Below are 22,030 nucleotides of genomic sequence, written 5' to 3'. Positions count from 1 at the left end.
TCCTTCTTTTCACATCTCTCGTCCCCTCTTTCTCCCTCCCCCTCTCCCTCTCTCTCACCTGCACGGTGCCTCCCTTCAGGATGGACACCTTCACCCCGCGCACGTACACGTGCACGGCCTTCAGGTAGGAGATGGTGGGCTTGTTGTAGCGGTTCTCGTTGTCTGCGTGCACCTCAAAGTGAGGCACGGACGTGTCGTTACAGGGCTCTGACATCACGTAGCTGCAGTTGCCCATGAAGTTGTATTTCTTCTTGTCGAAGGTGGTGTAGTGGGGATCGCCTGAGGCTATGCAGGTAGAGGTACCTGTGGGGAGTAATGACATCAGGTGTGAGTGGAATGAGTACTGGGGTGTTGAAGTTAGATTACTATCACAATGTTCAGGTGTTTTGAGAGTGGCGAGAAGAGGAAAACTGTGTGCTTGCTCAGCTTGTTAGACGTTTTCTAATTATTGGTAGTGGAGTAGGATTACTGAGATAGTTCTCTTCAAGTAAGATAAATAAGCTTTTGGTGACGATTGAAACCCATGTTGAGTTGTACAATATGAACAGTATCAACATTTCTTCTTCTTAATGAAGATTTTTGACCACTTTCAGTCTTTACAAACATTGCAGCCTGAGTACGATGTGGGCTGTTGTGAGCAAAATTAACAACTATATCCTGACAGCAAACTGCACATGTATGTGACTAGTGAAATTAGCTATCTTCCAAAAGGGTGTTTCTATCAGTGAAAACGTATTTGTTGGACTATAGGCAACATGAGGTATTGAAAGGGTTATTTTTACAACATAACGCTCAACTTAACCCTAACCTTAACCCTAACCCTAACATTTTGAAGTGATTATATTATAACAAATATAATGAGTAAAAAAAAAAATGGAAGCAACTTAAGTTAAACCTCTCTGCATGTTATAAAGTTTGAATGGGATGTTAACCATAAAAGCTGTAGGAGTAGTAGGAAGAAGTCAATAATTAAATGAAGTATGATGAATGAACAGTAGTGTTTTGCTTCACAAGCACACTAACAACACTTTTGACATCAAAGGTACTGTATAATGACAAGCGTACCTTTAGGGTAGCAGCCTGGTACACCCCCGACCTCCCGACACTCCTCAGTGGGGGAACAGGAGTTATCCACACACTCCAGGGTGTAGTTACCAGCACACCTGCACAGCTTAGAGCAGCCGTCACCAAAGATGATCTCTCCTGGCTGGTAGAGGGAAGAGATGGAGAGAACATTAGCCTTTTGTCCCAGACTTACACCATCTCTTACTGCATGTAGCGTTGTCGGATACATCTTTAAGACATGATGACCAATCATAAGCAGTCATGAAAGCAAAACAACAAACATTCATAAGCATTCATAAGCATTCACTATCATTCATAAGAATTCACTAGCAATCATAAGCATTCATAAGCATTCACAAGCAGGTCATGAGAGGTGACCTTTGATCTTGTAATAGATGTCTCCTTCCATTCATTAACATTTATTAACATTCTTAAGCATTCAGAAGCATTCAGAAGCATTTAAAGCATACATAAGCATTCATAAACATTCCTGAGAATTAATAAGCATTCATTAACATTCACAGGCATTAACAACTATTCATTCTTAAGCATTAATAAGCATTCATAAGAATTCACAAGCAGTTGACCTCTGACCTGGTAGTAGTTGTTGTCTCCATCCAGGCAGCCACACTGGTCTAAGGGAACGCAGCGGCGACCCTTGAACACATAGCCTGGCTTACAGAAGCAGCCACTGATACAGGAGCCAGTACAGTTAGTGGAGGGCTCCTCACAGCTGGGGATACAGGCTGGGCCACATTCTATGTACTCTGCGTTGGGGGGGCACGTCACTGTGGGGAGAGGGGTTGGGGGGTGAAAAAAACAGCTGGAGAGGTCATTTATTTCCATCCTATTCTATTGTATTCATTATTCATCTGGGGCAGTCAGAAAGCATTCTTATTTGCAATAAGGCTAAGGGAGGGTAGGTTATCAATTTTCATAAATACAGAGCTTTCTTTTATATGATCAATATTGAATTTTCCATTTTTGCAACACAGACAATTGAGAAAGAGTGGAGTATATCAGATTATGACACTAGGAACAGCTGGTTGGGTTTTGGGGTCTATATGACACATGATTCTGACCTGGTGGTGTTGTTGGCTTGACAGTAGTTGGTTCAGGGGTTGATGGTCTCGCTGTGGTCACAGGCGGTAATGGAGTTGTTGGAGCTGAAAGAAACAACAACAATAAAAAAGTTGCAGATGCAAAAATACTGATTTCTTTGCTCCCATTTCCTGCTGTTGGGAATACGAACTCAGAGTGGGAAAAATCCATGTGAACGGCCCTCCGAATCGTAATAACAAGTGGGAAACTCAAGGATCATCCTCAAGGGCCATGTTTCCAACCTGTAGTTGTCTGACATCATGTCAACAAGAAAGTAACCGCCAGCAAGACATGATTTTCAAAAGGTTACACGAAGGAAGTGGAAATATAACAACAAAACAAGTTGAAGCGGTTCTAACTGACCAACATTAGCCATCACCTGCGGGTCATTCATACCGTTTGGAGTTTTCAACCTCAAATCACTTGAATTCTCTGAACTCGGAGATCCGAGATCACAGGTGGGAATTCAGAGTTTCCGAGTTGGTCATGAATGCACCATATAACTGCTGAGCCACACCGCCCTCCCTTATAACCAGTGACCCTTACAACTACACACCAGCATGACCCTTTCAAAGATCATATTTCCAGCAGAAGTTCTGCTTTTTTTGTCGATGATAAGGCTAAATGTGTGTTGTGAATCTGGCCTTGTGAGTTCTTCTGTGTGTTAATCAGACTTACTGGTGGGGTAGCAGCCCAGCTCCCCTCCCTCCACCTTACACTCAGTCTGTGGGGGACATTCTGAAGCAGCACAGGTGACGACCGGAGAGTTACACTTGCACTTGACCTGGCAGTTCTCCATGTAGAACTCCTCCCCAGGCTGAGAGAGAGATAAAGGGGGGGGGGGGTATGGATGTGAGGAAGTGAGTGGTTGCCTGTGTGAACACCAACACCCATTTTAACACTAAAGTCATTTAGCAGACGCTTTTTTCCAAAGCGACATAGAATAAATACATTTGTCTAAGTAAGTGAATGAACTGTAGGACAGTCATCGTTAGTAAAACCTTCCATAAGAATAAGTGCCATCGGCAGTCACAGTAGAAGAGAAAGGAAGAAACTTTAAAAAAAAAAAAATACTGGTAATGTAGGGTGTTAGGAGGTCACACACACACACACACACACACACACACACACACACACACACACACACACACACACACACACACACAGCCTCCTCACCTCGTAGTACTGTCCGTTGGTGTGTTTGCATCCACAGTTGTCCTCCCTCACACACTTGCCAGCACTGAGGACGTAGCCGGGGTCACACACACATCCCTCTACACAGGGACCACCGCACCCTATGGGAGGCTGGGTGGCACAGGTAGGTTGGCAGGGGGCGACACAGGGCTCGTAGTGGCTGTTGGGGGGGCATGTCAGAGCTGGGGAGGGGGAGGGGGAGAGAGGATGGAAGGAAATCTGTTATGAACAATGACTATCCTAAAGTAATGGTTTTATTAATAACAAATACTTGTGTCCTCCTCCTCCTCCTCATCAGCATCATCATCCTCATCATCATCATCATCATCATCATCACCATCATCCTCCTCCTCCTCCTCATCTTCATTATCATCATCATCATCATAATTTTCCTCATCATCATCATCATCATCACTCTCATCCTGCTCCTCCTCATCTTCATCCTCATTATCACCATCCTCATCATCATCATTCCTGTCCACTCACGGCAGAAGGTGCTGTTCCTCCAGGATCCTATGGTCACTTCGCGGTCCTGACACTCGTTCACGTACGCCTCGATGGCCTCACACAGGATGGGCTGGGCACCATCCAGCTCACACAGGTCAAACAGGCAGTCCTTGAAGTGACTCTGAGACACACACACACACACACACACACACACACACACACACACACACACACACACACACACAGTTTGAGGCTGTTAGTTTCACCTTGATCAGTTTTGTGTGACATCTATAGTTAAGAGATGCTATCTGATATGATACTACAGTACTCTATGCCATGGTTATTATGACACTATTCTACACAACGTTATGGCAACCAGATGACCACTCACATTGGGGTTGATCTTGGCGTGACAGACAGCGAAGGGTCCATTCTTGTCCAATAGCATGCCACAGTAGGCGGAGCTCTCGTATCTGTCCTGCTCCTCAATAGTACAGCCAGGGGTGGTGGTGTTGGGCTTGTTGCAGCTGAGGGGGAGAGAGAGAAAGAATACACATCAGTCCACTGTGTGTGAGTGTGTGTGTCTGAGAGAGAGAGCAGAGAGAGATAAAAAGAGATAGAGAGAGAGAAAGAGAGAGAGAGAAAATGAGAGACAGACAGAGAGGGAAGAGAACGAGAGAAAGAATGTATTAGCGTGTGTGTGTGTGTGTGTGTGGATGTGTGTGTGTGTGAGTTTGAGAAGCTGTTTTACTCACTTTGGATCAGTGACCCAGCTGTGTCCGAAGTCGTTGGGGCTGGTGACCAGTGTGCCGTCAGGTTTGCGGAAGTCATCCTTGGAGTCTCCATTGTAATCACCACACAGTCCACATAGCTTGTCCTGATAACTGCAGTGAGGAATAGGTTGATTGATTGATTTAATTTTGGGTAAAACAACAGACGTTTTAAAAGATAAAAGCAACAAATCCCAGATGATACATGAAAGTATTATACAGCATTATTTCACATGTGGTCCATGTGTGTACGTATGTATGTGTGTGTGTGTGTGTGTGTGTGTGTGTGTGTGTGTGTGTGTGTGTGTGTGTGTGTGTGTGTGTTCTGCAAAGCCAACAGCTGTTTTGACTCACTCTTTGATGACTTTGATGTCCATGAAGTGGTTTCCGTCATAGCGTACTGTCACGCCAAAGTTCATAGCCACAGTGTAGTGTTTCCCAGACTTCAACACTGACACACCTGTAGCTGGGGTCACTGGGATGTTCACGTTGGTACCATTCACCTACAGGGAGAGAAAAGAGCACAAACATGGGTTCACATCATGGGTGAAAAAACTAGCTGAGTAGTCATGCATGACTAGCCTTGCATTGTTAGCATTTGAATATCAACCAGGTTTCATCCTTCTTTTCACATCTTTCCCTTCCTCTCTCCCTCCCTCCCATTTCTTCCCTCCCCTCGTCCCCTCTTTCTCCCTCCCCCTCTCCCTCTCTCTCACCTGCACGGTGCCTCCCTTCAGGATGGACACCTTCACCCCGCGCACGTACACGTGCACGGCCTTCAGGTAGGAGATGGTGGGCTTGTTGTAGCGGTTCTCGTTGTCTGCGTGCACCTCAAAGTGAGGCACGGACGTGTCGTTACAGGGCTCTGACATCACGTAGCTGCAGTTGCCCATGAAGTTGTATTTCTTCTTGTCGAAGGTGGTGTAGTGGGGATCGCCTGAGGCTATGCAGGTAGAGGTACCTGTGGGGAGTAATGACATCAGGTGTGAGTGGAATGAGTACTGGGGTGTTGAAGTTAGATTACTATCGCAATGTTCAGGTGTTTTGAGAGTGGCGAGAAAAGGAAAACTGTGTGCTTGCTCAGCTTGTTAGACGTTTTCTAATTATTGGTATTATAACAAATATAATGAGTTAAAAAAAAAAATGGAAGCAACTTAAGTTAAACCTCTCTGCATGTTATAAAGTTTGAATGGGATGTTAACCATAAAAGCTGTAGGAGTAGTAGGAAGAAGTAAATAATTAAATGAAGTATGATGAATGAACAGTAGTGTTTTGCTTCACAAGCACACGAACAACACTTTTGACATCAAAGGTACTGTATAATGACAAGCGTACCTTTAGGGTAGCAGCCTGGTACACCCCCGACCTCCCGACACTCCTCAGTGGGGGAACAGGAGTTATCCACACACTCCAGGGTGTAGTTACCAGCACACCTGCACAGCTTAGAGCAGCCGTCACCAAAGATGATCTCTCCTGGCTGGTAGAGGGAAGAGATGGAGAGAACATTAGCCTTTTGTCCCAGACTTACACCATCTCTTACTGCATGTAGCGTTGTCGGATACATCTTTAAGACATGATGACCAATCATAAGCAGTCATGAAAGCAAAAAAACAAACATTCATAAGCATTCATAAGCATTCACTATCATTCATAAGAATTCACTAGCAATCATAAGCATTCATAAGCATTCATAAGCAGGTCATGAGAGGTGACCTTTGATCTTGTAATAGATGTCTCCTTCCATTCATTAACATTTATTAACATTCTTAAGCATTCAGAAGCATTCAGAAGCATTTAAAGCATACATAAGCATTCATAAACATTCCTGAGAATTAATAAGCATTCATTAACATTCACAGGCATTAACAACTATTCATTCTTAAGCATTAATAAGCATTCATAAGAATTCACAAGCAGTTGACCTCTGACCTGGTAGTAGTTGTTGTCTCCATCCAGGCAGCCACACTGGTCTAAGGGAACGCAGCGGCGACCCTTGAACACATAGCCTGGCTTACAGAAGCAGCCACTGATACAGGAGCCAGTACAGTTAGTGGAGGGCTCCTCACAGCTGGGGATACAGGCTGGGCCACATTCTATGTACTCTGCGTTGGGGGGGCACGTCACTGTGGGGAGAGGGGTTGGGGGGTGAAAAAAACAGCTGGAGAGGTCATTTATTTCCATCCTATTCTATTGTATTCATTATTCATCTGGGGCAGTCAGAAAGCATTCTTATTTGCAATAAGGCTAAGGGAGGGTAGGTTATCAATTTTCATAAATACAGAGCTTTCTTTTATATGATCAATATTGAATTTTCCATTTTTGCAACACAGACAATTGAGAAAGAGTGGAGTATATTAGATTATGACACTAGGAACAGCTGGTTGGGTTTTGGGGTCTATATGACACATGATTCTGACCTGGTGGTGTTGTTGGCTTGACAGTAGTTGGTTCAGGGGTTGATGGTCTAGCTGTGGTCACAGGCGGTAATGGAGTTGTTGGAGCTGAAAGAAACAACAACAATGAAAAAATGACAGATGTAGAAATACAGATTTCTTTGCTCCCATTTCTTCCTGTTGGAAACACGAGCTCAGAGTGGGAAAAATCCATGTGAACGGCCCTCCAAATCGTAATAACAAGTGGGAAACTCAAGGATCATCCTCAAGGGCCATGTTTCCAACCTGTAGTTGTCTGACATCATGTCAACAAGAAAGTAACCGCCAGCAAGACATGATTTTCAAAAAGTTACACGAAGGAAGTGGAAATATAACAACAAAACAAGTTGAAGCGGTTCTAACTGACCAACATTAGCCATCACCTGCGGGTCATTCATACCGTTTGGAGTTTTCAACCTCAAATCACTTGAATTCTCTGAACTCGGAGATCCGAGATCACAGGTGGGAATTCAGAGTTTCCGAGTTGGTCATGAATGCACCATATAACTGCTGAGCCACACCGCCCTCCCTTGTAACCAGTGACCCTTACTCCTACACACCGCCATGACCCTTTCAAAGATCACATTTCCAGCAGAAGTTCTGCTTTTTTTGTCGATGATAAGGCTAAATGTGTGTTGTGAATCTGGCCTTGTGAGTTCTTCTGTGTGTTAATCAGACTTACTGGTGGGGTAGCAGCCCAGCTCCCCTCCCTCCACCTTACACTCAGTCTGCGGGGGACATTCTGAAGCAGCACAGGTGACGACCGGAGAGTTACACTTGCACTTGACCTGACAGTTCTCCATGTAGAACTCCTCCCCAGGCTGAGAGAGAGATAAAGGGGGGGGGGGGGGGTATGGATGTGAGGAAGTGAGTGGTTGCCTGTGTGAAAACCAACACCCATTTTAACACTAAAGTCATTTAGCAGACGCTTTTTTCCAAAGCGACATAGAATAAATACATTTGTCTAAGTAAGTGAATGAACTGTAGGACAGTCATCATTAGTAAAACCTTCCATAAGAATAAGTGCCATCGGCAGTCACAGTAGAAGAGAAAGGAAGAAACTTTAAAAAAAAAAATACTGGTAATGTAGGGTGTTAGGAGGTCACACACACACACACACACACACACACACACACACACACACACACACACACACACACACACACACACACACACACACACACACACACACAGCCTCCTCACCTCGTAGTACTGTCCGTTGGTGTGTTTGCATCCACAGCTGTCCTCCCTCACACACTTGCCAGCACTGAGGACGTAGCCGGGGTCACACACACATCCCTCTACACAGGGACCACTGCACCCTATGGGAGGCTGGGTGGCACAGGTGGGTTGGCAGGGGGCGGCACAGGGCTCGTAGTGGCTGTTGGGGGGGCATGTCAGAGCTGGGGAGGGGGAGGGGGAGAGAGGATGGAAGGAAATCTGTTATGAACAATGACTATCCTAAAGTAATGGTTTTATAAATAACAATAACTTGTGTCCTCCTCCTCCTCCTCATCAGCATCAACATCCTCAACATCATCATCATCATCATCATCACCATCATCCTCCTCCTCCTCATCTTCATTATCATCATCATCATTATCATTTTCCTCATCATCATCATCATCATCATCATCATCACTCTCATCCTGCTCCTCCTCATCTTCATCCTCATTATCACCATCCTCATCATCATCATTCCTGTCCACTCACGGCAGAAGGTGCTGTTCCTCCAGGATCCTATGGTCACTTCGCGGTCCTGACACTCGTTCACGTACGCCTCGATGGCCTCACACAGGATGGGCTGGGCACCATCCAGCTCACACAGGTCAAACAGGCAGTCCTTGAAGTGACTCTGAGACACACACACACACACACACACACACACACACACACACACACACACACACACACACACACACACACACAGTTTAAGGCTGTTAGTTTCGCCTTGATCAGTTTTGTGTGACATCTATAGTTAAGAGATGCTATCTGATATGATACTACAGTACTCTATGCCATGGTTATTATGACACTATTCTATACAACGTTATGGCAACCAGATGACCACTCACATTGGGGTTGATCTTGGCGTGACAGACAGCGAAGGGTCCATTCTTGTCCAATAGCATGCCACAGTAGGCGGAGCTCTCGTATCTGTCCTGCTCCTCAATAGTACAGCCAGGGGTGGTGGTGTTGGGCTTGTTGCAGCTGAGGGGGAGAGAGAGAAAGAATACACATCAGTCCACTGTGTGTGAGTGTGTGTGTCTGAGAGAGAGAGCAGAGAGAGATAAAAAGAGATAGAGAGAGAGAAAGAGAGAGAGAGAAAATGAGAGACAGACAGAGAGGGAAGAGAACGAGAGAAAGAATGTATTAGCGTGTGTGTGTGTGTGTGTGTGTGTGTGTGTGTGTGGATGTGTGTGTGTGTGTGAGTTTGAGAAGCTGTTTTACTCACTTTGGATCAGTGACCCAGCTGTGTCCGAAGTCGTTGGGGCTGGTGACCAGTGTGCCGTCAGGTTTGCGGAAGTCATCCTTGGAGTCTCCATTGTAATCACCACACAGTCCACATAGCTTGTCCTGATAACTGCAGTGAGGAATAGGTTGATTGATTGATTGATTTAATTTTGGGTAAAACAACAGACGTTTTAAAAGATAAAAGCAACAAATCCCAGATGATACATGAAAGTATTATACAGCATTATTTCACATGTGGTCCATGTGTGTACGTATGTATGTGTGTGTGTGTGTGTGTGTGTGTGTGTGTGTGTGTGTGTGTGTGTTCTGCAAAGCCAACAGCTGTTTTGACTCACTCTTTGATGACTTTGATGTCCATGAAGTGGTTTCCGTCATAGCGTACTGTCACGCCAAAGTTCATAGCCACTGTGTAGTGTTTCCCAGACTTCAACACTGACACACCTGTAGCTGGGGTCACTGGGATGTTCACGTTGGTACCATTCACCTACAGGGAGAGAAAAGAGCACAAACATGGGTTCACATCATGGGTGAAAAAACTAGCTTAGTAGTCATGCATGACTAGCCTTGCATTGTTAGCATTTGAATATCAACCAGGTTTCATCCTTCTTTTCACATCTCTCGTCCCCTCTTTCTCCCTCCCCCTCTCCCTCTCTCTCACCTGCACGGTGCCTCCCTTCAGGATGGACACCTTCACCCCGCGCACGTACACGTGCACGGCCTTCAGGTAGGAGATGGTGGGCTTGTTGTAGCGGTTCTCGTTGTCTGCGTGCACCTCAAAGTGAGGCACGGACGTGTCGTTACAGGGCTCTGACATCACGTAGCTGCAGTTGCCCATGAAGTTGTATTTCTTCTTGTCGAAGGTGGTGTAGTGGGGATCGCCTGAGGCTATGCAGGTAGAGGTACCTGTGGGGAGTAATGACATCAGGTGTGAGTGGAATGAGTACTGGGGTGTTGAAGTTAGATTACTATCACAATGTTCAGGTGTTTTGAGAGTGGCGAGAAGAGGAAAACTGTGTGCTTGCTCAGCTTGTTAGACGTTTTCTAATTATTGGTAGTGGAGTAGGATTACTGAGATAGTTCTCTTCAAGTAAGATAAATAAGCTTTTGGTGACGATTGAAACCCATGTTGAGTTGTACAATATGAACAGTATCAACATTTCTTCTTCTTAATGAAGATTTTTGACCACTTTCAGTCTTTACAAACATTGCAGCCTGAGTACGATGTGGGCTGTTGTGAGCAAAATTAACAACTATATCCTGACAGCAAACTGCACATGTATGTGACTAGTGAAATTAGCTATCTTCCAAAAGGGTGTTTCTATCAGTGAAAACGTATTTGTTGGACTATAGGCAACATGAGGTATTGAAAGGGTTATTTTTACAACATAACGCTCAACTTAACCCTAACCTTAACCCTAACCCTAACATTTTGAAGTGATTATATTATAACAAATATAATGAGTAAAAAAAAAAATGGAAGCAACTTAAGTTAAACCTCTCTGCATGTTATAAAGTTTGAATGGGATGTTAACCATAAAAGCTGTAGGAGTAGTAGGAAGAAGTCAATAATTAAATGAAGTATGATGAATGAACAGTAGTGTTTTGCTTCACAAGCACACTAACAACACTTTTGACATCAAAGGTACTGTATAATGACAAGCGTACCTTTAGGGTAGCAGCCTGGTACACCCCCGACCTCCCGACACTCCTCAGTGGGGGAACAGGAGTTATCCACACACTCCAGGGTGTAGTTACCAGCACACCTGCACAGCTTAGAGCAGCCGTCACCAAAGATGATCTCTCCTGGCTGGTAGAGGGAAGAGATGGAGAGAACATTAGCCTTTTGTCCCAGACTTACACCATCTCTTACTGCATGTAGCGTTGTCGGATACATCTTTAAGACATGATGACCAATCATAAGCAGTCATGAAAGCAAAACAACAAACATTCATAAGCATTCATAAGCATTCACTATCATTCATAAGAATTCACTAGCAATCATAAGCATTCATAAGCATTCACAAGCAGGTCATGAGAGGTGACCTTTGATCTTGTAATAGATGTCTCCTTCCATTCATTAACATTTATTAACATTCTTAAGCATTCAGAAGCATTCAGAAGCATTTAAAGCATACATAAGCATTCATAAACATTCCTGAGAATTAATAAGCATTCATTAACATTCACAGGCATTAACAACTATTCATTCTTAAGCATTAATAAGCATTCATAAGAATTCACAAGCAGTTGACCTCTGACCTGGTAGTAGTTGTTGTCTCCATCCAGGCAGCCACACTGGTCTAAGGGAACGCAGCGGCGACCCTTGAACACATAGCCTGGCTTACAGAAGCAGCCACTGATACAGGAGCCAGTACAGTTAGTGGAGGGCTCCTCACAGCTGGGGATACAGGCTGGGCCACATTCTATGTACTCTGCGTTGGGGGGGCACGTCACTGTGGGGAGAGGGGTTGGGGGGTGAAAAAAACAGCTGGAGAGGTCATTTATTTCCATCCTATTCTATTGTATTCATTATTCATCTGGGGCAGTCAGAAAGCATTCTTATTTGCAATAAGGCTAAGGGAGGGTAGGTTATCAATTTTCATAAATACAGAGCTTTCTTTTATATGATCAATATTGAATTTTCCATTTTTGCAACACAGACAATTGAGAAAGAGTGGAGTATATCAGATTATGACACTAGGAACAGCTGGTTGGGTTTTGGGGTCTATATGACACATGATTCTGACCTGGTGGTGTTGTTGGCTTGACAGTAGTTGGTTCAGGGGTTGATGGTCTCGCTGTGGTCACAGGCGGCAATGGAGTTGTTGGAGCTGAAAGAAACAACAACAATAAAAAAGTTGCAGATGCAAAAATACTGATTTCTTTGCTCCCATTTCCTGCTGTTGGGAATACGAACTCAGAGTGGGAAAAATCCATGTGAACGGCCCTCCGAATCGTAATAACAAGTGGGAAACTCAAGGATCATCCTCAAGGGCCATGTTTCCAACCTGTAGTTGTCTGACATCATGTCAACAAGAAAGTAACCGCCAGCAAGACATGATTTTCAAAAGGTTACACGAAGGAAGTGGAAATATAACAACAAAACAAGTTGAAGCGGTTCTAACTGACCAACATTAGCCATCACCTGCGGGTCATTCATACCGTTTGGAGTTTTCAACCTCAAATCACTTGAATTCTCTGAACTCGGAGATCCGAGATCACAGGTGGGAATTCAGAGTTTCCGAGTTGGTCATGAATGCACCATATAACTGCTGAGCCACACCGCCCTCCCTTATAACCAGTGACCCTTACAACTACACACCAGCATGACCCTTTCAAAGATCATATTTCCAGCAGAAGTTCTGCTTTTTTTGTCGATGATAAGGCTAAATGTGTGTTGTGAATCTGGCCTTGTGAGTTCTTCTGTGTGTTAATCAGACTTACTGGTGGGGTAGCAGCCCAGCTCCCCTCCCTCCACCTTACACTCAGTCTGTGGGGGACATTCTGAAGCAGCACAGGTGACGACCGGAGAGTTACACTTGCACTTGACCTGGCAGTTCTCCATGTAGAACTCCTCCCCAGGCTGAGAGAGAGATAAAGGGGGGGGGGGGGTATGGATGTGAGGAAGTGAGTGGTTGCCTGTGTGAACACCAACACCCATTTTAACACTAAAGTCATTTAGCAGACGCTTTTTTCCAAAGCGACATAGAATAAATACATTTGTCTAAGTAAGTGAATGAACTGTAGGACAGTCATCATTAGTAAAACCTTCCATAAGAATAAGTGCCATCGGCAGTCACAGTAGAAGAGAAAGGAAGAAACTTTAAAAAAAAAAAAATACTGGTAATGTAGGGTGTTAGGAGGTCACACACACACACACACACACACACACACACACACACACACACACACACACACACACACACACACACACAGCCTCCTCACCTCGTAGTACTGTCCGTTGGTGTGTTTGCATCCACAGTTGTCCTCCCTCACACACTTGCCAGCACTGAGGACGTAGCCGGGGTCACACACACATCCCTCTACACAGGGACCACCGCACCCTATGGGAGGCTGGGTGGCACAGGTAGGTTGGCAGGGGGCGACACAGGGCTCGTAGTGGCTGTTGGGGGGGCATGTCAGAGCTGGGGAGGGGGAGGGGGAGAGAGGATGGAAGGAAATCTGTTATGAACAATGACTATCCTAAAGTAATGGTTTTATTAATAACAAATACTTGTGTCCTCCTCCTCCTCCTCATCAGCATCATCATCCTCATCATCATCATCATCATCATCATCACCATCATCCTCCTCCTCCTCCTCATCTTCATTATCATCATCATCATCATAATTTTCCTCATCATCATCATCATCATCACTCTCATCCTGCTCCTCCTCATCTTCATCCTCATTATCACCATCCTCATCATCATCATTCCTGTCCACTCACGGCAGAAGGTGCTGTTCCTCCAGGATCCTATGGTCACTTCGCGGTCCTGACACTCGTTCACGTACGCCTCGATGGCCTCACACAGGATGGGCTGGGCACCATCCAGCTCACACAGGTCAAACAGGCAGTCCTTGAAGTGACTCTGAGACACACACACACACACACACACACACACACACACACACACACACACACACACACAGTTTGAGGCTGTTAGTTTCACCTTGATCAGTTTTGTGTGACATCTATAGTTAAGAGATGCTATCTGATATGATACTACAGTACTCTATGCCATGGTTATTATGACACTATTCTACACAACGTTATGGCAACCAGATGACCACTCACATTGGGGTTGATCTTGGCGTGACAGACAGCGAAGGGTCCATTCTTGTCCAATAGCATGCCACAGTAGGCGGAGCTCTCGTATCTGTCCTGCTCCTCAATAGTACAGCCAGGGGTGGTGGTGTTGGGCTTGTTGCAGCTGAGGGGGAGAGAGAGAAAGAATACACATCAGTCCACTGTGTGTGAGTGTGTGTGTCTGAGAGAGAGAGCAGAGAGAGATAAAAAGAGATAGAGAGAGAGAAAGAGAGAGAGAGAAAATGAGAGACAGACAGAGAGGGAAGAGAACGAGAGAAAGAATGTATTAGCGTGTGTGTGTGTGTGTGTGTGGATGTGTGTGTGTGTGAGTTTGAGAAGCTGTTTTACTCACTTTGGATCAGTGACCCAGCTGTGTCCGAAGTCGTTGGGGCTGGTGACCAGTGTGCCGTCAGGTTTGCGGAAGTCATCCTTGGAGTCTCCATTGTAATCACCACACAGTCCACATAGCTTGTCCTGATAACTGCAGTGAGGAATAGGTTGATTGATTGATTTAATTTTGGGTAAAACAACAGACGTTTTAAAAGATAAAAGCAACAAATCCCAGATGATACATGAAAGTATTATACAGCATTATTTCACATGTGGTCCATGTGTGTACGTATGTATGTGTGTGTGTGTGTGTGTGTGTGTGTGTGTGTGTGTGTGTGTGTGTGTGTGTGTGTGTGTGTTCTGCAAAGCCAACAGCTGTTTTGACTCACTCTTTGATGACTTTGATGTCCATGAAGTGGTTTCCGTCATAGCGTACTGTCACGCCAAAGTTCATAGCCACAGTGTAGTGTTTCCCAGACTTCAACACTGACACACCTGTAGCTGGGGTCACTGGGATGTTCACGTTGGTACCATTCACCTACAGGGAGAGAAAAGAGCACAAACATGGGTTCACATCATGGGTGAAAAAACTAGCTGAGTAGTCATGCATGACTAGCCTTGCATTGTTAGCATTTGAATATCAACCAGGTTTCATCCTTCTTTTCACATCTTTCCCTTCCTCTCTCCCTCCCTCCCATTTCTTCCCTCCCCTCGTCCCCTCTTTCTCCCTCCCCCTCTCCCTCTCTCTCACCTGCACGGTGCCTCCCTTCAGGATGGACACCTTCACCCCGCGCACGTACACGTGCACGGCCTTCAGGTAGGAGATGGTGGGCTTGTTGTAGCGGTTCTCGTTGTCTGCGTGCACCTCAAAGTGAGGCACGGACGTGTCGTTACAGGGCTCTGACATCACGTAGCTGCAGTTGCCCATGAAGTTGTATTTCTTCTTGTCGAAGGTGGTGTAGTGGGGATCGCCTGAGGCTATGCAGGTAGAGGTACCTGTGGGGAGTAATGACATCAGGTGTGAGTGGAATGAGTACTGGGGTGTTGAAGTTAGATTACTATCGCAATGTTCAGGTGTTTTGAGAGTGGCGAGAAAAGGAAAACTGTGTGCTTGCTCAGCTTGTTAGACGTTTTCTAATTATTGGTATTATAACAAATATAATGAGTTAAAAAAAAAAATGGAAGCAACTTAAGTTAAACCTCTCTGCATGTTATAAAGTTTGAATGGGATGTTAACCATAAAAGCTGTAGGAGTAGTAGGAAGAAGTAAATAATTAAATGAAGTATGATGAATGAACAGTAGTGTTTTGCTTCACAAGCACACGAACAACACTTTTGACATCAAAGGTACTGTATAATGACAAGCGTACCTTTAGGGTAGCAGCCTGGTACACCCCCGACCTCCCGACACTCCTCAGTGGGGGAACAGGAGTTATCCACACACTCCAGGGTGTAGTTACCAGCACACCTGCACAGCTTAGAGCAGCCGTCACCAAAGATGATCTCTCCTGGCTGGTAGAGGGAAGAGATGGAGAGAACATTAGCCTTTTGTCCCAGACTTACACCATCTCTTACTGCATGTAGCGTTGTCGGATACATCTTTAAGACATGATGACCAATCATAAGCAGTCATGAAAGCAAAAAAACAAACATTCATAAGCATTCATAAGCATTCACTATCATTCATAAGAATTCACTAGCAATCATAAGCATTCATAAGCATTCATAAGCAGGTCATGAGAGGTGACCTTTGATCTTGTAATAGATGTCTCCTTCCATTCATTAACATTTATTAACATTCTTAAGCATTCAGAAGCATTCAGAAGCATTTAAAGCATACATAAGCATTCATAAACATTCCTGAGAATTAATAAGCATTCATTAACATTCACAGGCATTAACAACTATTCATTCTTAAGCATTAATAAGCATTCATAAGAATTCACAAGCAGTTGACCTCTGACCTGGTAGTAGTTGTTGTCTCCATCCAGGCAGCCACACTGGTCTAAGGGAACGCAGCGGCGACCCTTGAACACATAGCCTGGCTTACAGAAGCAGCCACTGATACAGGAGCCAGTACAGTTAGTGGAGGGCTCCTCACAGCTGGGGATACAGGCTGGGCCACATTCTATGTACTCTGCGTTGGGGGGGCACGTCACTGTGGGGAGAGGGGTTGGGGGGTGAAAAAAACAGCTGGAGAGGTCATTTATTTCCATCCTATTCTATTGTATTCATTATTCATCTGGGGCAGTCAGAAAGCATTCTTATTTGCAATAAGGCTAAGGGAGGGTAGGTTATCAATTTTCATAAATACAGAGCTTTCTTTTATATGATCAATATTGAATTTTCCATTTTTGCAACACAGACAATTGAGAAAGAGTGGAGTATATTAGATTATGACACTAGGAACAGCTGGTTGGGTTTTGGGGTCTATATGACACATGATTCTGACCTGGTGGTGTTGTTGGCTTGACAGTAGTTGGTTCAGGGGTTGATGGTCTAGCTGTGGTCACAGGCGGTAATGGAGTTGTTGGAGCTGAAAGAAACAACAACAATGAAAAAATGACAGATGTAGAAATACAGATTTCTTTGCTCCCATTTCTTCCTGTTGGAAACACGAGCTCAGAGTGGGAAAAATCCATGTGAACGGCCCTCCAAATCGTAATAACAAGTGGGAAACTCAAGGATCATCCTCAAGGGCCATGTTTCCAACCTGTAGTTGTCTGACATCATGTCAACAAGAAAGTAACCGCCAGCAAGACATGATTTTCAAAAAGTTACACGAAGGAAGTGGAAATATAACAACAAAACAAGTTGAAGCGGTTCTAACTGACCAACATTAGCCATCACCTGCGGGTCATTCATACCGTTTGGAGTTTTCAACCTCAAATCACTTGAATTCTCTGAACTCGGAGATCCGAGATCACAGGTGGGAATTCAGAGTTTCCGAGTTGGTCATGAATGCACCATATAACTGCTGAGCCACACCGCCCTCCCTTATAACCAGTGACCCTTACTCCTACACACCGCCATGACCCTTTCAAAGATCACATTTCCAGCAGAAGTTCTGCTTTTTTTGTCGATGATAAGGCTAAATGTGTGTTGTGAATCTGGCCTTGTGAGTTCTTCTGTGTGTTAATCAGACTTACTGGTGGGGTAGCAGCCCAGCTCCCCTCCCTCCACCTTACACTCAGTCTGCGGGGGACATTCTGAAGCAGCACAGGTGACGACCGGAGAGTTACACTTGCACTTGACCTGACAGTTCTCCATGTAGAACTCCTCCCCAGGCTGAGAGAGAGATAAAGGGGGGGGGGGGGGGGGTATGGATGTGAGGAAGTGAGTGGTTGCCTGTGTGAAAACCAACACCCATTTTAACACTAAAGTCATTTAGCAGACGCTTTTTTCCAAAGCGACATAGAATAAATACATTTGTCTAAGTAAGTGAATGAACTGTAGGACAGTCATCATTAGTAAAACCTTCCATAAGAATAAGTGCCATCGGCAGTCACAGTAGAAGAGAAAGGAAGAAACTTTAAAAAAAAAAATACTGGTAATGTAGGGTGTTAGGAGGTCACACACACACACACACACACACACACACACACACACACACACACACACACACACACACACACACACACACACACACACACACACACACACACACACAGCCTCCTCACCTCGTAGTACTGTCCGTTGGTGTGTTTGCATCCACAGCTGTCCTCCCTCACACACTTGCCAGCACTGAGGACGTAGCCGGGGTCACACACACATCCCTCTACACAGGGACCACCGCACCCTATGGGAGGCTGGGTGGCACAGGTGGGTTGGCAGGGGGCGGCACAGGGCTCGTAGTGGCTGTTGGGGGGGCATGTCAGAGCTGGGGAGGGGGAGGGGGAGAGAGGATGGAAGGAAATCTGTTATGAACAATGACTATCCTAAAGTAATGGTTTTATAAATAACAATAACTTGTGTCCTCCTCCTCCTCCTCATCAGCATCAACATCCTCAACATCATCATCATCATCATCATCACCATCATCCTCCTCCTCCTCATCTTCATTATCATCATCATCATTATCATTTTCCTCATCATCATCATCATCATCATCATCATCACTCTCATCCTGCTCCTCCTCATCTTCATCCTCATTATCACCATCCTCATCATCATCATTCCTGTCCACTCACGGCAGAAGGTGCTGTTCCTCCAGGATCCTATGGTCACTTCGCGGTCCTGACACTCGTTCACGTACGCCTCGATGGCCTCACACAGGATGGGCTGGGCACCATCCAGCTCACACAGGTCAAACAGGCAGTCCTTGAAGTGACTCTGAGACACACACACACACACACACACACACACACACACACACACACACACACACACACAGTTTGAGGCTGTTAGTTTCACCTTGATCAGTTTTGTGTGACATCTATAGTTAAGAGATGCTATCTGATATGATACTACAGTACTCTATGCCATGGTTATTATGACACTATTCTACACAACGTTATGGCAACCAGATGACCACTCACATTGGGGTTGATCTTGGCGTGACAGACAGCGAAGGGTCCATTCTTGTCCAATAGCATGCCACAGTAGGCGGAGCTCTCGTATCTGTCCTGCTCCTCAATAGTACAGCCAGGGGTGGTGGTGTTGGGCTTGTTGCAGCTGAGGGGGAGAGAGAGAAAGAATACACATCAGTCCACTGTGTGTGAGTGTGTGTGTCTGAGAGAGAGAGCAGAGAGAGATAAAAAGAGATAGAGAGAGAGAAAGAGAAAGAGAGAAAGAAAATGAGAGACAGATAGAGAGGGAAGAGAACGAGAGAAAGAATGTATTAGCGTGTGTGTGTGTGTGTGTGTGTGTGGATGTGTGTGTGTGTGAGTTTGAGAAGCTGTTTTACTCACTTTGGATCAGTGACCCAGCTGTGTCCGAAGTCGTTGGGGCTGGTGACCAGTGTGCCGTCAGGTTTGCGGAAGTCATCCTTGGAGTCTCCATTGTAATCACCACACAGTCCACATAGCTTGTCCTGATAACTGCAGTGAGGAATAGGTTGATTGATTGATTTAATTTTGGGTAAAACAACAGACGTTTTAAAAGATAAAAGCAACAAATCCCAGATGATACATGAAAGTATTATACAGCATTATTTCACATGTGGTCCATGTGTGTACGTATGTATGTGTGTGTGTGTGTGTGTGTGTGTGTGTGTGTGTGTGTGTGTGTGTGTGTGTGTGTGTGTGTGTTCTGCAAAGCCAACAGCTGTTTTGACTCACTCTTTGATGACTTTGATGTCCATGAAGTGGTTTCCGTCATAGCGTACTGTCACGCCAAAGTTCATAGCCACAGTGTAGTGTTTCCCAGACTTCAACACTGACACACCTGTAGCTGGGGTCACTGGGATGTTCACGTTGGTACCATTCACCTACAGGGAGAGAAAAGAGCACAAACATGGGTTCACATCATGGGTGAAAAAACTAGCTTAGTAGTCATGCATGACTAGCCTTGCATTGTTAGCATTTGAATATCAACCAGGTTTCATCCTTCTTTTCACATCTCTCGTCCCCTCTTTCTCCCTCCCCCTCTCCCTCTCTCTCACCTGCACGGTGCCTCCCTTCAGGATGGACACCTTCACCCCGCGCACGTACACGTGCACGGCCTTCAGGTAGGAGATGGTGGGCTTGTTGTAGCGGTTCTCGTTGTCTGCGTGCACCTCAAAGTGAGGCACGGACGTGTCGTTACAGGGCTCTGACATCACGTAGCTGCAGTTGCCCATGAAGTTGTATTTCTTCTTGTCGAAGGTGGTGTAGTGGGGATCGCCTGAGGCTATGCAGGTAGAGGTACCTGTGGGGAGTAATGACATCAGGTGTGAGTGGAATGAGTACTGGGGTGTTGAAGTTAGATTACTATCACAATGTTCAGGTGTTTTGAGAGTGGCGAGAAAAGGAAAACTGTGTGCTTGCTCAGCTTGTTAGACGTTTTCTAATTATTGGTAGTGGAGTAGGATTACTGAGATAGTTCTCTTCAAGTAAGATAAATAAGCTTTTGATGACGATTGAAACCCATGTTGAGTTGTACAATATGAACAGTATCAACATTTCTTCTTCTTAATGAAGATTTTTGACCACTTTCAGTCTTTACAAACATTGCAGCCTGAGTACGATGTGGGCTGTTGTGAGCAAAATTAACAACTATATCCTGACAGCAAACTGCACATGTATGTGACTAGTGAAATTAGCTATCTTCCAAAAGGGTGTTTCTATCAGTGAAAAAGTATTTGTTGGACTATAGGCAACATGAGATATTGAAAGGGTTATTTTTACAACATAACGCTCAACTTAACCCTAACCTTAACCCTAACCCTAACATTTTGAAGTGATTATATTATAACAAATATAATGAGTTAAATAAAATGGAAGCAACTCAAGTTAAACCTCTCTGCATGTTATAAAGTTTGAATGGGATGTTAACCATAAAAGCTGTAGGAGTAGTAGGAAGAAGTAAATAATTAAATGAAGTATGATGAATGAACAGTAGTGTTTTGCTTCACAAGCACACTAACAACACTTTTGACATCAAAGGTACTGTATAATGACAAGCGTACCTTTAGGGTAGCAGCCTGGTACACCCCCGACCTCCCGACACTCCTCAGTGGGGGAACAGGAGTTATCCACACACTCCAGGGTGTAGTTACCAGCACACCTGCACAGCTTAGAGCAGCCGTCACCAAAGATGATCTCTCCTGGCTGGTAGAGGGAAGAGATGGAGAGAACATTAGCCTTTTGTCCCAGACTTACACCATCTCTTACTGCATGTAGCGTTGTCGGATACATCTTTAAGACATGATGACCAATCATAAGCAGTCATGAAAGCAAAAAAACAAACATTCATAAGCATTCATAAGCATTCACAAGCAGGTCATGAGAGGTGACCTTTGATCTTGTAATAGATGTCTCCTTCCATTCATTAACATAACATAAACATTCATGAGAATTAATAAGCATTCATTAGCATTCATAGGCAATAACAACTATTCATTGGCATTCTTAAGCATTAATAAGCATTCATAAGAATTCATTAGCCTTCAGAAGAATTCATAAGTATTCATAAGCATTCATAAGAATTCACAAGCAGTTGACCTCTGACCTGGTAGTAGTTGTTGTCTCCATCCAGGCAGCCACACTGGTCTAAGGGAACGCAGCGGCGACCCTTGAACACATAGCCTGGCTTACAGAAGCAGCCACTGATACAGGAGCCAGTACAGTTAGTGGAGGGCTCCTCACAGCTGGGGATACAGGCTGGGCCACATTCTATGTACTCTGCGTTGGGGGGGCACGTAACTGTGGGGAGAGGGGGGGTGGGGGGGGGTAACAGAATGGAAGAAAGAGCGAAAATTTTAAACAG

At 44.9% G+C, this 22,030-nt stretch overlaps 2 protein-coding genes across 2 annotated transcripts in view; both read right to left on the bottom strand.

The window, feature by feature from the left end:
- zanl (zonadhesin, like) overlaps positions 1–12,644 on the bottom strand; it is a gene marked incomplete at both ends in the record, with an annotated part of 35,362 nt that extends 22,718 nt beyond the window's left edge. Inside the window, 22 exons of the mRNA XM_083671774.1 lie at positions 59–303; positions 1,066–1,207; positions 1,660–1,853; positions 2,845–2,983; positions 3,343–3,542; positions 3,847–3,988; positions 4,199–4,334; positions 4,563–4,691; positions 4,932–5,080; positions 5,294–5,538; positions 5,913–6,054; positions 6,507–6,700; positions 7,692–7,830; positions 8,213–8,412; positions 8,723–8,864; positions 9,085–9,220; positions 9,465–9,593; positions 9,820–9,968; positions 10,143–10,387; positions 11,150–11,291; positions 11,744–11,937; positions 12,614–12,644. Of these exons, the coding sequence (XP_083527900.1) occupies positions 59–303; positions 1,066–1,207; positions 1,660–1,853; positions 2,845–2,983; positions 3,343–3,542; positions 3,847–3,988; positions 4,199–4,334; positions 4,563–4,691; positions 4,932–5,080; positions 5,294–5,538; positions 5,913–6,054; positions 6,507–6,700; positions 7,692–7,830; positions 8,213–8,412; positions 8,723–8,864; positions 9,085–9,220; positions 9,465–9,593; positions 9,820–9,968; positions 10,143–10,387; positions 11,150–11,291; positions 11,744–11,937; positions 12,614–12,644 (3,564 nt within the window). The remainder of the gene's footprint in view (positions 1–58; positions 304–1,065; positions 1,208–1,659; positions 1,854–2,844; positions 2,984–3,342; positions 3,543–3,846; positions 3,989–4,198; positions 4,335–4,562; positions 4,692–4,931; positions 5,081–5,293; positions 5,539–5,912; positions 6,055–6,506; positions 6,701–7,691; positions 7,831–8,212; positions 8,413–8,722; positions 8,865–9,084; positions 9,221–9,464; positions 9,594–9,819; positions 9,969–10,142; positions 10,388–11,149; positions 11,292–11,743; positions 11,938–12,613) is intronic.
- A 270-nt stretch (positions 12,645–12,914) lies between these two features.
- Positions 12,915–22,030, bottom strand: part of LOC310805828 (zonadhesin-like) — a gene marked incomplete at both ends in the record, with an annotated part of 13,624 nt that continues 4,508 nt past the window's right edge. Inside the window, 18 exons of the mRNA XM_083671646.1 lie at positions 12,915–13,067; positions 13,430–13,629; positions 13,934–14,075; positions 14,282–14,417; positions 14,646–14,774; positions 15,013–15,161; positions 15,375–15,619; positions 15,994–16,135; positions 16,588–16,781; positions 17,773–17,911; positions 18,304–18,503; positions 18,814–18,955; positions 19,162–19,297; positions 19,534–19,662; positions 19,903–20,051; positions 20,226–20,470; positions 21,231–21,372; positions 21,773–21,966. Coding sequence (XP_083527772.1) covers positions 12,915–13,067; positions 13,430–13,629; positions 13,934–14,075; positions 14,282–14,417; positions 14,646–14,774; positions 15,013–15,161; positions 15,375–15,619; positions 15,994–16,135; positions 16,588–16,781; positions 17,773–17,911; positions 18,304–18,503; positions 18,814–18,955; positions 19,162–19,297; positions 19,534–19,662; positions 19,903–20,051; positions 20,226–20,470; positions 21,231–21,372; positions 21,773–21,966 — 2,966 coding nt within the window. The remainder of the gene's footprint in view (positions 13,068–13,429; positions 13,630–13,933; positions 14,076–14,281; positions 14,418–14,645; positions 14,775–15,012; positions 15,162–15,374; positions 15,620–15,993; positions 16,136–16,587; positions 16,782–17,772; positions 17,912–18,303; positions 18,504–18,813; positions 18,956–19,161; positions 19,298–19,533; positions 19,663–19,902; positions 20,052–20,225; positions 20,471–21,230; positions 21,373–21,772; positions 21,967–22,030) is intronic.

Source organism: Argentina silus, assembly GCF_951799395.1.
Source record: "Argentina silus genome assembly, chromosome: 1".
In the NCBI taxonomy this organism is placed as follows: Eukaryota; Metazoa; Chordata; class Actinopteri; order Argentiniformes; family Argentinidae; genus Argentina; species Argentina silus.
The sequence above is the reverse complement of the archived record's forward strand: the minus strand, read 5'-3'. Positions and strand labels throughout refer to the sequence as shown.